The 13,808-nt window shown below is 44.4% G+C and overlaps 1 protein-coding gene and 1 non-coding gene across 8 annotated transcripts; both read right to left on the reverse strand.

Moving 5' to 3' along the window:
* Positions 1-2,080: 2,080 nt before the first annotated feature.
* On the reverse strand, positions 2,081-8,837 carry DRD1 (dopamine receptor D1). 7 transcript variants are annotated; one of them, XM_034960978.3, is made up of 4 exons: positions 7,193-8,837; positions 6,937-7,067; positions 5,743-6,179; positions 2,081-5,626 (listed from the first exon to the last, which is right to left on the reverse strand). In XM_034960978.3, the coding sequence occupies exon 4, from the start codon at positions 5,141-5,143 to the stop codon at positions 3,803-3,805; it is 1,341 nt and encodes a 446-aa protein (XP_034816869.1). In that variant the 5' UTR covers positions 5,144-5,626; positions 5,743-6,179; positions 6,937-7,067; positions 7,193-8,837; the 3' UTR covers positions 2,081-3,802. The 7 variants fall into 7 exon arrangements, with proteins under 7 accessions (XP_034816869.1, XP_034816871.1, XP_034816868.1 ...); XM_034960980.3 differs by having other exon boundaries at positions 6,946-7,067; positions 7,158-8,837; XM_034960977.3 differs by having other exon boundaries at positions 7,158-8,837.
* Positions 8,838-12,861: 4,024 nt separating this feature from the next.
* LOC112439992 (small nucleolar RNA U13) lies at positions 12,862-12,964 on the reverse strand. Its single transcript, XR_003028206.1, has one exon. It is a non-coding gene; the product is annotated as a small nucleolar RNA U13 (small nucleolar RNA).
* Between the last annotated feature and the right edge of the window lie 844 nt (positions 12,965-13,808).

Here is a 13,808-nt window from a genome sequence, read left to right on the forward strand (position 1 = left end):
AGACATTTTAAGAAGAAAATGTTGTGGATAGATTTTTTCAATCAGTATCTAGTGGTAACTTAAAGCAATTTTCTTAACCACGCAGATATAAAAAGTCACTTGCTTTTGGAATACCAGATAACCACAGCAAAAGACAATAGTGTCTGGGAAAATCCCAAACCACCTGTACTCTGAAAGTCATTTCCATTTGCTTTAAGCAAACATGCAACAAGTCATGTATATAGCAAATCCATTATTACTAATGCAACAAATATTGTGATTAACCCCTTCAGAATAGAGATCTTGCAAAGAATCAGTGAGCACTTCTCAGTGCTCAGAGCTCTTATAGGCATTAACTTCATTTTAACCCTCCCAAGAACCTGCATATTTATTTCCATTTCACAAATGGGCAAACAGGCTGAGAGGCAAAGGCATAGGGCTATGCTCACACAGGTAGATGCAATTCCTATCTGAAATGTCAGCCCTCCCCTGCCTGAAACAAAGCCTGAGATTTTTTGCATTCCAGGCCCTCAACTGTGGGCTGGCTCTGGGGGAAAGAGTGGCTGAAATGCTGCTGGTGCAGGCCTGGAGATAAATCATGATGGAGCCCCCAGAGAGTGGAGAGTTCAGAAAGTCACTGAAGTTAGACTACATATCAATTTGCTTTGGGGGGCAACACCCCCAATGAAAAAGTTAATGCAGAGGTTTTGCTCCTCCCATTTAATGGATCAGGATAACTGAGGCTCAGAAAGCATGACTTGCTCAGATGCCAAGAGAAACCAGTCACTTTCCTGAATGAAACCTACCCTATGCATTGAAGCCCGGTGCTCGGTCCCCACTTCCACAAAACTTCCTGCTGTGTCAGTTACCAATAAGAGCTGTGTATCTAGTTGATTGGGAAAGATGTCTTCTCGGACGGAGAGGGGGAAAAAGCACCTCTTTCAACTTGTCTTAATCTTGGTAAAGTGTTTCACATATATTTAGCATTATTAAGGCTCACCGATACCGTTAAAAATGAAGTGAAAGTCATCTTGTAATTTCGCTTTTATAATTATAAATCAAATTCTCCGAAAGGTTCTTTGAGTAAAATTAACATTTTGTAAGATGCCCTTTATCAATCCAACATGCCAGGAATCCAAAGTAGTCTCATTGAAGGTGTATTGAATTTTATAATTATTGAACATAATTTCTAGACATATCATTCATTTGCACTCTTTTGCCGAGATAAATGGTAAAGGCTCATATTTCATGGGTTTGACAATTCTGCCTGAGCATTGTAGCTTGTGTTGCTGAGCTTCTAATTTAAGAACAAAATTAGGCTTCAAAGAAAAAAGATATCCATGAAGTTATGAAACAGAAAGAAAAGGCATCATGCTTTTTGGGTGCTCATTCTAGGTATGTTCATTATATGCCAAAGCCCAGAGAAGGCAAATACAGAATTTAAAAAGACACCATCTGTTATGTGATGTTCCAAATTGTAAACTTAACCCTTAATTTCTATATCACCTGCTGTTCCGCTGTTCTCTTTCCTCAGTACAGGGGGAAAAAAATGGCTTAGCATATTAACTGAGTAGCTTTGGCAGGACCTACGGATGTGCCTCATAAGACATTTTGATAAGCTCAGCATCACAACCTGTATATTTTCTCTAGAAAAAAAAATTGTTATATTTTACTTTTAAAACAACCGTCACATGTACAGTGGTTGCCATCCACTGAGAGGCTACAACAACCCAACCCAATAGCAAGCCATGGTCTTTTCTGAAATTTTTATTTTCTTTAAAATAGGCTTTTTGAAAGAAAAAGCAGAGATTTTAGAAAGATTTAAAATCTGTGAAATGAAAAGTAAAATAATTCCTCAAGTAATTCCTTTTTTCAAAAAAAATTATGAAGACAGAAGGAAAAATAGCACATAGCCCAAATCAGAAAACATTTTCACTTTAAATATTCGAAGGCAACATGTGCCATACATAACTGAAGAAACTTCCATTAAAGAAAAAAAAAGTAATATATACTTGAAAATGCCTGTGTTTTCTTCCCTGTAGATCTGAAATGTTCTAGTTTTAAAAACACATTTAGCAAATGCAACACAGCTCATTCAGGGTTGATTTGAGTTCACAAAATATTTTTATTATGTGTAAGAAAGCATACAGCCAATAAAATTAAGAAAACATTCACAATACATAAATAACACAGACCTGATGCAGGAGATATTTTTCAGATTTTTTTTCTTTTCACGGATTGCATCTAAATGTTAAGTTCATTGCTTATCAAGAAGAATACGTTGTAAACATTTCAAAGAAACTCTGTTGAAATGCCCCACGAGTTGGCATCTGGCAAGGGAGGCTTATGATACTTTTTACAGTCCGGGTGATGATGCAGGAACCTGATTCCAAAGCACAGAGAAAGGACTAGCATTTGTCAAAAGAGATGCTGATGGCTTTGGGGGAGCTCAACACACCGAAAGGGAAGGATTCTTCTGTTTCTCCCACCAACAGAAGTATCTGACTCAAGGATGATAATGAGGCACTATTCGTTAGTTAGTATACCATTAACATTTAAAGACTCCTTTAAAAATCAGCTCTAAATTCGGATTAAAGCACTATAAAAAGTAGCCCCACTGACTGGTTTGGTTTGACCTGGTAAGATGGAAATGCAGGGTTTGAGTTTGGTCCCTCAGTGGGGCTGCTGTAACCCACTGTCTGTGCTACAGATCTCTCTCCAGGAAAGCCATTTGTGTGGTTCAGAAAAACTACCTGACACATGAAATGAGAAAAGATGGAGAGGGCCAATTATTTTACATAAATACAAAGCAGCATATACTTTTCATTACCACCTAAGATCGTAAATTTAATGCTGGGTCCTTCTTAAGTTGGCTTTTATTTAAGATATTTACAGAACTGCAAATTCCCCTGGGAAAGTCTTTTGTCATTTAAAACGTTTTGAACACAGCAGTAGCTACACTTTTTTAAATTTTTCAAAATCTTTTCAGAAAAAGAAAGCATTTATAGCATTTGTCAATTCTCACCTTGCATTTATCTGTGTCCATGAATTTTAAGGAATCATTTCAACTTTATTCCCTTATCAGTTTCTGCTGTGTTTCTAGAAGTTATACATGAACATTTAGAATCTCACAGAGTCTGTGTGTTTGCTTCATTGGCTTATAAAGTGCTAGTTAAATGGCCAGAAATGTGGTTGTAAGGTCTTGGATAAAACTCATTAATTTATCCTATTAAATATGATAAATATATATTTATTATATAATAAATTAAAAATATCCATATATACAATAAATAAATAGAACCAATATCAACAAAACATCTCTCAATTCTGGAAAAAAATTTCTCATTCCTACTGTAAGCCTCAATTAATGTTTTAGAAATAATTTATGAAGGCATGCACCTACCTTTACAATCTGAAAACTTTGCTGGGAACAGTGTTAGCACCTGTTTGTATACAGCAAACTCAACCCATCTCCTTTTCTTCCCAGAAAAATTTGATTTTAAGTGAAGTTGTTCACTGTTGATTCTTTGCCCTATTTGGTAAATCCTAAGATAAGAATAAATTTCTAAAAACAATTCTGAAGCCAAAGACATGTCCCTTATGGCTCCCCATGTTTGTAGTGTCCCTGTTTGATTGACTATGAACAACACAGAAAATACACTGGAATGTATTTGAAAACAGAGTTAGTTGTGTGTTGGAAAGCAGCAGAGGGCTCTCCTGACACCTCAGAGTCTCACCGTACCTTAGTTTCTTAACAGCAAGACCCAGAGCAATCTCCTCTAGCTTTTGGGATGAGCATGTGTGGCAGGATTCATCTGCGAGTTCAGGTTGGGTGCTGACCGTTTTGTGTGATGGGTTGGATCTTCTCCAGAGAGACATCAGTGTCATAGTCCAATATGACCGATAGGGCTGGGGACAGCTTCTCCAAGGGTCTGGCGATGCCAGCTGCCTCCTCCTTTTTCAGGTCCTCAGAGGAGCCCACAGCATGTGGGATCAGGTAAACCAGATTGCACTCCTTGGAGATGGAGCCTCGTGGCTCATGATGGCTGGAAAACATCGCGGCCCCATTGTTATTGATACTCACTGTCTCTATGGCATTATTCGTCGCAGGGCAAAGTCTGTAGCATCCTAAGAGGGTTGAAAATGCCTTCCGAAAATCAGCATTAAAGGCATAAATGATGGGGTTCAAGGATGAATTAGCCCACCCAAACCACACAAACACGTCAAAGGTGTTGGAATCAATGCAGAAGGGCTGCGTCTCCCCAGACCCACAGAAGGGCAAAATGCAGTTCAAGATGAAGAAAGGTAGCCAACAGCACACAAACACACCCATGATCACCGACAGAGTCTTCAGGACTTTAGTTTCTCTTTTGAAGGACATCTTAAAAGAACTTTCCGGTTGAGAACATTCGACAGGCTTTCCATTACCTGTGGTGGTCTGGCAATTCTTGGCGTGGACTGCTGCCCTCTCCAAGGCCGCAATGCGCCGTATTTGTTTCTGAGCAATCCTGTAGATCCTGGTGTAGGTGACAATCATGATGGCCACAGGGATGTAAAAGCTTATTACAGAGGATGAGATGGCATATGTCCTGCTGAGGCTGGAGTCACAGTTGTCTATGGTCTCAGCCAGGGAAGTGGCATTTCCATCAGAGGGGCTTGTGGGTTTTGCCTTGTGCCAGCTGAGCTGCACTGGGATGAAGGAGATGAGTACAGACAAGGTCCATGCCACACTGATCAGGATGAAGGCTGCCTTGGGGGTCATCTTTCTCTCATACCGGAAAGGGCTGGAGATAGCCCAATACCTGTCCACGCTGATCACACAGAGGTTGAGGATGGATGCAGTGGAGCACATGATGTCAAAGGCCACCCAGATGTTACAGAAGGACCCAAAGGGCCAGAAGCCAGCAATCTCAGCCACTGCCTTCCAGGGCATGACCAGGACGGCCACCAAGAGATCTGACACAGCCAAGGAGATGACAAAGAAGTTGGTCACCTTGGACCGCAGGTGTCGGAACCTGATAACGGCAGCACAGACCAGCGTGTTCCCCAGGAGCGTGGACAGGATGAGCAGCGACAGGAAACAGGCAGTGAGGATACGAACAGAGAAGTCCCTCTCCACCACCAGCCCAGTCCCGTCCATGGCAGAGGTGTTCAGAGTCCTCATCTTCCTAAGAGAAAGCACATCAGGGGCTCTGACACCCCTCAAGTTCCTAAGCAGGGAATAGGGGTCAGTCAGATTTCCAGGAGTCCTCCCCACCAGGCAGCACTTTGCACAGCCAGATTGCTTCCCTGGCAGAGGGCCTCACCAACATTCCATGAGAGGACCGCTTGAGTGGCAATCCAAGTCAATCCCGTGGATGGTCACTCTTGATTTCTACATCTGTCTTCTGACTCCCTTGCTGCAGGTCACTGTCTTGGGCACCAGAAAGCCCCTGAATTCCCCAAATAAAGCACTGGCTTTTTAGCATATTCTAAATCATCAATCCAGTGACTCCTGGGCCTCTGCTCTGCTAGTCAGTTGCAATGACATTTCGGGGCTGTTGCTTTTCTGGTGGTGACAGGAGATTCTCCCCTTCTGAGACTCAGCTGAAAATACATGTCTTCTCGCTCCTCCAAGCCCCTGGCTCCTCAGCAGCTCTCCAAACGCCTTAAAAAGCAAAAGGAAAACACACGGTCTTTCTCCAAGACTTAAGCAGATGGCATCATTACTCACGTCAAGCCCAACCTAATAATTCCCAGGGCGAGCCCTTCCGAGCCACCTACCTTGCCTTGGGGTCGTCTCTCTCAAAGCCCCTGGAGCTTGGAATGTGGACTTCGCTGGGGGCAGCGGCTCCGAAACGTTGAGGAAGCGCGCCTGAGCCCAGCCAGCTGCGCGCAGCAGGGGTTCGGCTCGCGGTGCGCAAAAATCGCCGGGGTGCGTTTGGGGAAAGGATCCCAGGCCAGGTCCCAAGAGAGGCGGCGGCGCCCCACTTCCTTGAACAGCTGGAGATTGTTCAAAGGGCACTGGACCCCGGCTAAGGGCTCCTGGGCGCTCGGAGCTTCCTTGAGAGAGAGCACTCCCAGGACTGGTCACCTGGGCAGCTTCTTTTCTTGGCTTCCTTTCGAGAGCCCAGAGCCTTGGCGAACCTCGGGCGGCCTTCAGCCCTACAGAGCAGGGCCCCGCGCCTCCCCGCAGGCACTGCCCGCGACCTCTCAGGAGCCTGTGGCAATGCGAGGCAGCGAGCCGAGCTGGCACCAGCAAGCGCACAGGCCGGCGGGGTTCCCGCGGGGCACAGCCCACCCCGCCCGCGCGTCCCCTCCCCTGCCCTGGGGGCGGTCCTCGCTTGACAGGCAGAGTTGCGGGCGACAGCCGCACGTGGTCCCCCTGGATGGTTCTGCGGGCGAGGTAGGCGGAGGACGCCCCGGTGAGTGCTTGCCCGCCCTGGTTACCTCGCCAGTCTCCGGAGCCCCGCGCAGCACGCGCAGGGCCCGCGAGACAAATCCAATGTCAGAACCTCAAGTAAGCTTGAGTCCCCTGAAAGCAAAGCTCAGCCCCGACATCCAGCGCCTCTTGGGGTCAACCCCTAGCCGGACCCAAAGCCCTAAGCGAGCGGGAGCACCCCCCATTCTCCGCACACCAACTCCTAGAACGGCCGGCGGACGTCCGACCTGCGTTGTCTCCAAGTGTCCCCTAACTAGGGTTGGAGATGCCCGTGGGCGCCTGTACTCACCGCTCGCAGGGAGGGCGCGGCGCAGCTGGGATCCGGGCCAGCGCGCGCCGCTGCGCCCCGAGGGGACTCACTCCTTCCCCGCCCAGGTGGCGGACGCGTCCCGGCTGCGGTCAACGCCGGACTGCAGCCGGTGCCCCGCACCTCCCGAGCGCCCCAACCCCAGCGCCGCGCGCTCCGTGTGCCCGGGGCGCCCTCTGCCGGCGGCTGCGACTTCCCGAGCCCCCGCTGTGCCCTCGCGGGTACCAACCTCACTCACAAGGGTTCCGGCGACCGCCAGGGACCCGCGCCCCGACTCGCTCTTCCCGGTCCATGACTGCCAGAACCTGAAAACAGGGAAGCGGAATCTTCTCCACTCAGGACTCCTCCGCTTGAAACACCCTGAAAAACGGACAAGGGTGAAAAATTTTACTTTGCTGGCATTGCATTCGTGAATCTATGTTTCCTCCTGTGCGCCCACTGCGTTCAAACCTGGGGCGCTAGAGCAGGCGAGACGCAAGCCTTACTCTCAAAGAGAACGGCAGAGCGGGCATTGACTCAGCAGCATCCGTGTTCTCGGTGCACGCCTTACGTTGTTCCCCCGTTAAAAGAATCTTTCCCCCCCAGGCCGGCTCAACCCGCTTCGCCCAGGTGGAAATGCGGCTCGGAAAGGTAGTGGGGCCTGCTCAAAGTCACACAGCTCACGCGGGAGCCGCGCCGCTGCCCACCTGTTCTTTTAACTCACCGCATGTGGTACAGGAGCCCACAAACTGGAAAATTACCTACAGGGCTAAAATACAGGGAAGAGTCATATGGAGGCAGCGGGGCCTGGTGGAGAAGGAGCCCCCAGCTTCTCCTGGTTGCCCCAGGCAAGCTCACAGGTGAGACTTTGCACTAATTGTGCATAAATTGCGACACTGTGGTGCCTTCCTGTGCCTTCCGAAAGGTGGGAGGAGAATAAGCATGGACCCCCAAGTCACACTGCCTGACTTCCTGGTCCTGCCCTGCCACTGTCGGATGCATGTGCACTCTCTCCTCTCTGAGCTCGGGTTCTTCCTCTGTGAAAAGGTGAGGACATAACAGGATTGTCATAACTATTAACTGAGACGGTGTTTCCAGAGGGCTTGGCACCAAACCTAGGACCCCGTCAGCCCTCCATAGGCAGGAACCCCTGGGACCCATTAACAAACCAACAGTCCAGGCCAAGCGCGGTGGCTCACGCCTGTAATCCCAGCACTTTGGGAGGCCGAGGAGGGCGGATCATGAGGTCAGGAGATCGAGACCATCCTGGCTAAAACGGCAAAAATACAAAACAAAATTAGCCGGGCGTGGTGGCAGGCGCCTGTAGTCCCAGCTACTCGGGAGGCTGAGGCAGGAGAATGGCGTGAACCCGGTAGACGGAGCTTGCAGTGAGCCGAGATCGCGCCACTGCACCCCAGCCTGGGCGACAGAGCGAGACCCCGTCTGAAAAAAAAAAAAAAAAAAAAAAACTAACAGTCCAATCTCCACGACAGCCATGCACCATATCAGAAGCAAGAATTTTCTCTGGGAAAAAAAAAAACCCTAAACCAAAGTAATAATTCCATTTAGTTCGCCAGCACAAACTGTACCTTGGTTGTTTGTTTATTTAGAGACAGAGTCTTGCTCTGTCGCCCAGGCTGGAGTGTAATGGTGCTATCTTAGCTCACTGCAACCTCCGTCTCCAGGGTTCAAGTGCTTCTCCTGCCTCAGCCGCCCAAGTAGCTGGGATTACAGATGTCTGCCACCACATCCGGCTAATTTTTTGTATTTTTAGTAGAGATGGGGTTTCACCATGTTGGCCAGCCTGGTCTTGAACTCCTGACCTCAGGTGATCCACCAGGCTTGGCCTCCCCAAGTGCTGGGATTACAAGCGTGAGCCATCGCGCCCGGCCTTTGGCACCTTGGCTTTAGATGAAAGGACCATATTGCTGGCACAGACCCTCCGGTGCCTGTGCTTACAGCTGTCTCCTCCCACCCATGGCCTCGCTGTCACACACAGCGTCCAACAGACTGGGGGTCAGAGACGCAATTGTTGCCACACACATTCCCCAAGAACTGCATTTCTGTAGAGCCCTAAGTCACGCTTAACGTAACACTTTCAGATCACTTTCCCCAAGGCCGTCATTCTCCAAACTTCTTGACTTTGTTTCATTTTCTTTCTTTCCCTTTTACTAATAAACACAAATTAAAGATATGTTTCTGGTTCGAGACTTGTCATGTAAGCCTGAGCATTTAACTCCTGACATTCTACCCTGGCATCTGCAATTTTCCACTGAAACTACCCAGAAATAAAATAGGTAGGAGAAATTCAGCATTAACCTTGGAAAGCAGGAATGGGTAGGATCCTGATCTGTGGGATAATGAACCAGTGGAATTGGACTGGGCGAAGCAGGACTCCATAGGAATATTCCATATGGCAAGAAAATGTACTTCAGGAAGTAACCTCAAAAGAACACACTACCTGCCCTGCCACCCCAAAATCGAGATAGCAGACTCTGGAGGTAAGGATAAGGCCAATTTGAGGGATAAAATTTCTGTCTAATGACTGCCTTTCAGAAGTGCCCCCAATTCCCAAGTCTTCTCAGAGCCAACAACAATGCCACTGCTCTTGTAATTAAAAAACGAGGATGACAAACACAGCACAACACCTGGGCTTCAGGTGGGATCATGCTCAAGAAAACAGCAGTTTAACAGTGGGAAAATATTTGACACGACATTTAAATATTAATCAAAATTGTGTTCAAAGGAACATTCATAACATACTTCATATTCTCATTTCTCTCAAGCCCACCAGCTGCTCAAAAAACCTTTTTGTTTTGCTTGAAAAATCACCTAAATTATTTCAAACTAGCCCATACTGACCTTTATCTTTTTCTCTCAACCCATTTATCTGACACGTCCAGGTGATCAAATCAACACATACCATTTTGGTAGTGATTGAGAGCTATTTCTTGACCACAAGTAAATTTCTGTCATTTTCAATGAAATGACAATTTCTGTCATTTCAATATTAAATCTCCTCCCTACCCATATGCTATGGTTTGAATGTCTCTGCCAAAACTCATGTTGAAATTTAATTGCCATTGTGACAGGATTAAGAGTTGGGACCTTTAAGAGGTGATTAGGCCAAAGGGTTCTGCCCTCCTGGGTGGACTAATGCCATTATCTCGTTATCTCTGGAGTGGGTTAGTTACTGCTGGAGAGAGCTCCTGATAAAAGGATAAGTTCAGCCTCCATTCCCTCCCTGCCTCTTGTGTAGTCTCTTCTTCTGCCAAGTTATGATGCCACCCCACGATCTGAGACTTCCCAGCCTCCAGGAACTATGAGCCAAATAAACTTACATTGTTTATAATTCACCCAGTTGGTGGTATTCTGTTACAGTAGCAGAAAACAGACTAGACATCATAACATACAAAAAAGGCTCAGAAACCCAGCCAGCAAAGCAAAAACGACTAACAGGTAGAGAAGGAGAGAACCTGAGAATAACCAAGGAGGTGATTTTGTTTAAGATCACCAGGAAAACCAGAGTGTTGGACCAGTTTGTCTATCATTCTATAACTCACTGCCTGAGATTCCTTCCTAACAGACGTAGGTCACTGGCTTTTGAACGTCATTGCTGAGAGAATAGGAAAGAGTAAAATGGGGCTGAAATCTCAGTGTTTCACTTTGCACAGAGTGTGAATTTCAGAGGAACTTACAGTTTTGCTACAGGTTTGGAGTTTTTCCTATTTTCTTATTTGAAGCTACGGTGAAACAAAGCCTTCTATTTTGTTCTATAAAAATCTCCCCCACAAACCTCAAGAACACAAATGTAAATGCAATCAGGTATTAGATCATGCTGAGAATGTAAACCCAACACAAAAGCACCTTTGTTTCCCAATTTAGTGTGTCTTTTAAGCTCTACTGTGGGTGATTTACGCACTGCGAAGAGGAGGAGGTCAAAATGATGCTTTTCAACAAATCTTTATTTGGAGTATATAAAAGTCAGTGAATACAGAAGGCACGCTATCAAAGGGGAGCTTAATCTCATAAAAGACTAAATAAAGCAACAGAACGGTCAAGTATATCAAATGATGTATTTAAGACTCTTTGGGATTATTAAAGCGGACTTCATACACAAAATGATTAGCTTACGATGTTAGTGAAAAGAAGATAAAGTTTGGCCGACCTTGACTAAGTAACTAGAATGCATGTTTCAGACAATAATGTAACTTTTCTGAAATTCCTAATCCCATGTCATATTTTCCTCTCCTATAGTTATACAATTCAAAAATCAACACTTTAAAATTTCAAAATCAATGTATATCAGTTTCTGCAGTGGTTGGTGGGTAGTGTAACATGCATAATGTGTTTTCTATTGTTGCACCTGCTCTTCGTTCCGTTTTTCCCCTCTTTTCTGCCTTTTATAGGCTTAACTGAGTAGTTTTTATAATTCCGTTTCATCTTTTTTATTGGCTAATTTTCTATATTTTTTGTTATTTTCATGGTTGCTTTAGAGTTTATATCATTTCTCTGTCTATATATATATACACACACATACACATATATATATTTTACAATATACATATGTAATATTTTTCGAAGCCTGCATTCAAGTGATATTATATCATTCCATATATCATTAAGAACACTACAATAGTATTCTTCCAAGTCTTCTTAAATGGTCAATTTTCTTTTAAAGAACTCTAAGTAATAAGAAATAAATACTATATGTTTCCCATGTGCCATTTCTGATGTTCTTCCTTTTTATATAGATCCCTATCGCCATCTGGGATCATCTTTCTGCTAGAAGGACTACCTTTAACATTTCCTGAAGTGCAGGGCTGCTGGTGGTTGATTTTCTTCAGCTTTTATATCTCTAAAAAGTATCCATTTTGCTTTCATTCTTGAAAGATATTTTTGCTAGATATAGAATTCTAGATGGACAGATTTTTCATTTTAATGGTTTCAGATGTTGATCTGCTATCTTCTTATTTATATTGTTTCCAACAAAATATCTGCCATCACCCTTATCTTTGTCCTTCTCTACATAGCATGTCTTTCTTTCCTCTGGCTATTAAGATTTTTCTTTTCTTTATCACTGGTTTTGGGCAATTTGATCAAGATCTACCTCAGAGTAGTTTTCTTCAAATCTTTAGCACGTTTGGGATTTGTTGAGTTTTTCTAATCTGTAGGTTTACAGTTTTTGTCAAATTTTGAAAACTTTGGTCATTATTCCTTAATTTTGCTTTGTTTTGTTTTATTTTGTTTTTTTGAGACAGAGTCTCACTCTGTCATTCAGGCTAGAGTGCAGTGGCACAATCTCTGCTCACTGCAATGTTGGCCTCCTGGGCTCAAGTGATTCTTCTGCCCCAGCCTCCTGAGTAGCTGGGATTACAGGTGCACACCACCATGCCCAGCTAATTTTTGTATTTTTAGTAAAGATGGGGTTTCAGCAGGTTGGCCAGGCTGGTCTCGAACTCCTAACCTCAAGTGATCTGCCCACTTTGGCCTACCAAAGTGTTGGGATTACCAGCGTGAGCCACTGCACCTGGTCTAAATATTTTTTTTGAATTTTTCCCCTTTTATTCTCTTCTTTGGGTTCTTCAAATGCATGGACTGCTTGCAGTTGGCCTCCAACTCACTGATGCAAGTTCTCTTCTCCTTACTGTCTTTTCCCTCGGTATTACATTTTGGATAGTTTCTATTGTTATACTTTTGAGTCAACTAACATTTCTCTTCTGCAAGGTCTAATGTGTTGTCAGATCTCATTCTGTGTATTTTTCATTTCACATTTTGTAGTTTTCTTCTCTGAAAGTTCATTTTATGTCTTTTTTAAATTTCCTGTGTATCTACTTAAGTTTCTGAATATATGAAATATGGTTATAATAACTATTTTAATGTCCTTCTTTGCTAATTCTAACCTCTGTGTCCATTCAATTGATTTTTCTCTTCATTATGGGTCATATTTGTCTAATTCTTTTCATGCCTGCTAATTTTTTTGGATGCCCTACATTGCAAATTTTATCTAGTTGGTGCTAGCCTTTTTTATTCTTAAAAATATTCTTGAGCTTTGCTCTAGAACATAATTAAGTTATTTGGAAATAATTTGATCCTTCAGTTCTTGCTTTTTTTCTTTTTCTTTCTTTTTTTCCCTCTTTTTTCTTTTGTTCCTTTTTTCCCCTTTTTTTCCTCACATCAGATGAGTGACGTGCTGACACTGTAACAAGGTTTAAGGCAGCACATCACAAACATAAGCATGAAAACCCAATCATCATGCTTATGAACCACAAAAGGATTCAGGTATTGCTTTTAAGAGGTGCTAGGTAGAACCAGAGCAGAGTTTAATCTGGGGTTATTTATTTTGTGTTACGGAAGCAAGATTCTTTTTCAGTGTATCTGGCTGGTGGTGGCAAACCCTGTTCATGGCCCTGTGTCAGTGCCAGACACTGAGATACTGTTCCTTATAATTTCCACACTTATATTTCTGCACACTCATGTACTGGTTAGTCCTCTGCTGAACGCTCAAAGGGGACTCTCTGAAGATCTCCGGAGTCCTTTCTGTCTCTCTCTCTCTCTCTCTCTCTCTGTCTCTTTCTCTGCAGGTCTCTCCTTTGCAGTACTCTGTTCTGTGACCTCTGGTTGTCTTGATCTCCCTGGACCCTTAGTTCTGTTCACTCAACTCAGGGAGTCTCCCGGACTCCACCTGTATTCCCCCTCCCTGCGCCATGGCTTGGACCATCTTTTGAGGCAGTAAGCTGGGTGACAGTAAGTCTTACCTCATTTTTCCCCATCTTTCGGGGATCGCTGTCCTTTGTTTCCTGACATCCAGTATCTGGAGAAACATGTATTTTGTTCATATTATTGGTTGTATCTGGTGGGAGGGCAAATCTAATCCCTGTTATTCCATATTGTCTGGAAGCAGAGATCAAGAAAAGTCACAACTTTTAGATTTAAGTCTCAACTTTTTAGGTTTTAAATCTTAAAAGGCAAAGGAATCTAATCAGGCAAGAAGAACTGAGGTTAGAAGTGGAGACTAGTCCAGTAATACTTTAATACCCCAAAACTGCTCTTGGTTCATGGCTCTGGCCCTCCATAGCATCAAATCTAGCCCTGGCCACACCTGTCATTACGGTTCCAGCA

Source organism: Pan paniscus, chromosome 4, assembly GCF_029289425.2.
Source record: "Pan paniscus chromosome 4, NHGRI_mPanPan1-v2.0_pri, whole genome shotgun sequence".
In the NCBI taxonomy this organism is placed as follows: domain Eukaryota; kingdom Metazoa; phylum Chordata; class Mammalia; order Primates; family Hominidae; genus Pan; species Pan paniscus.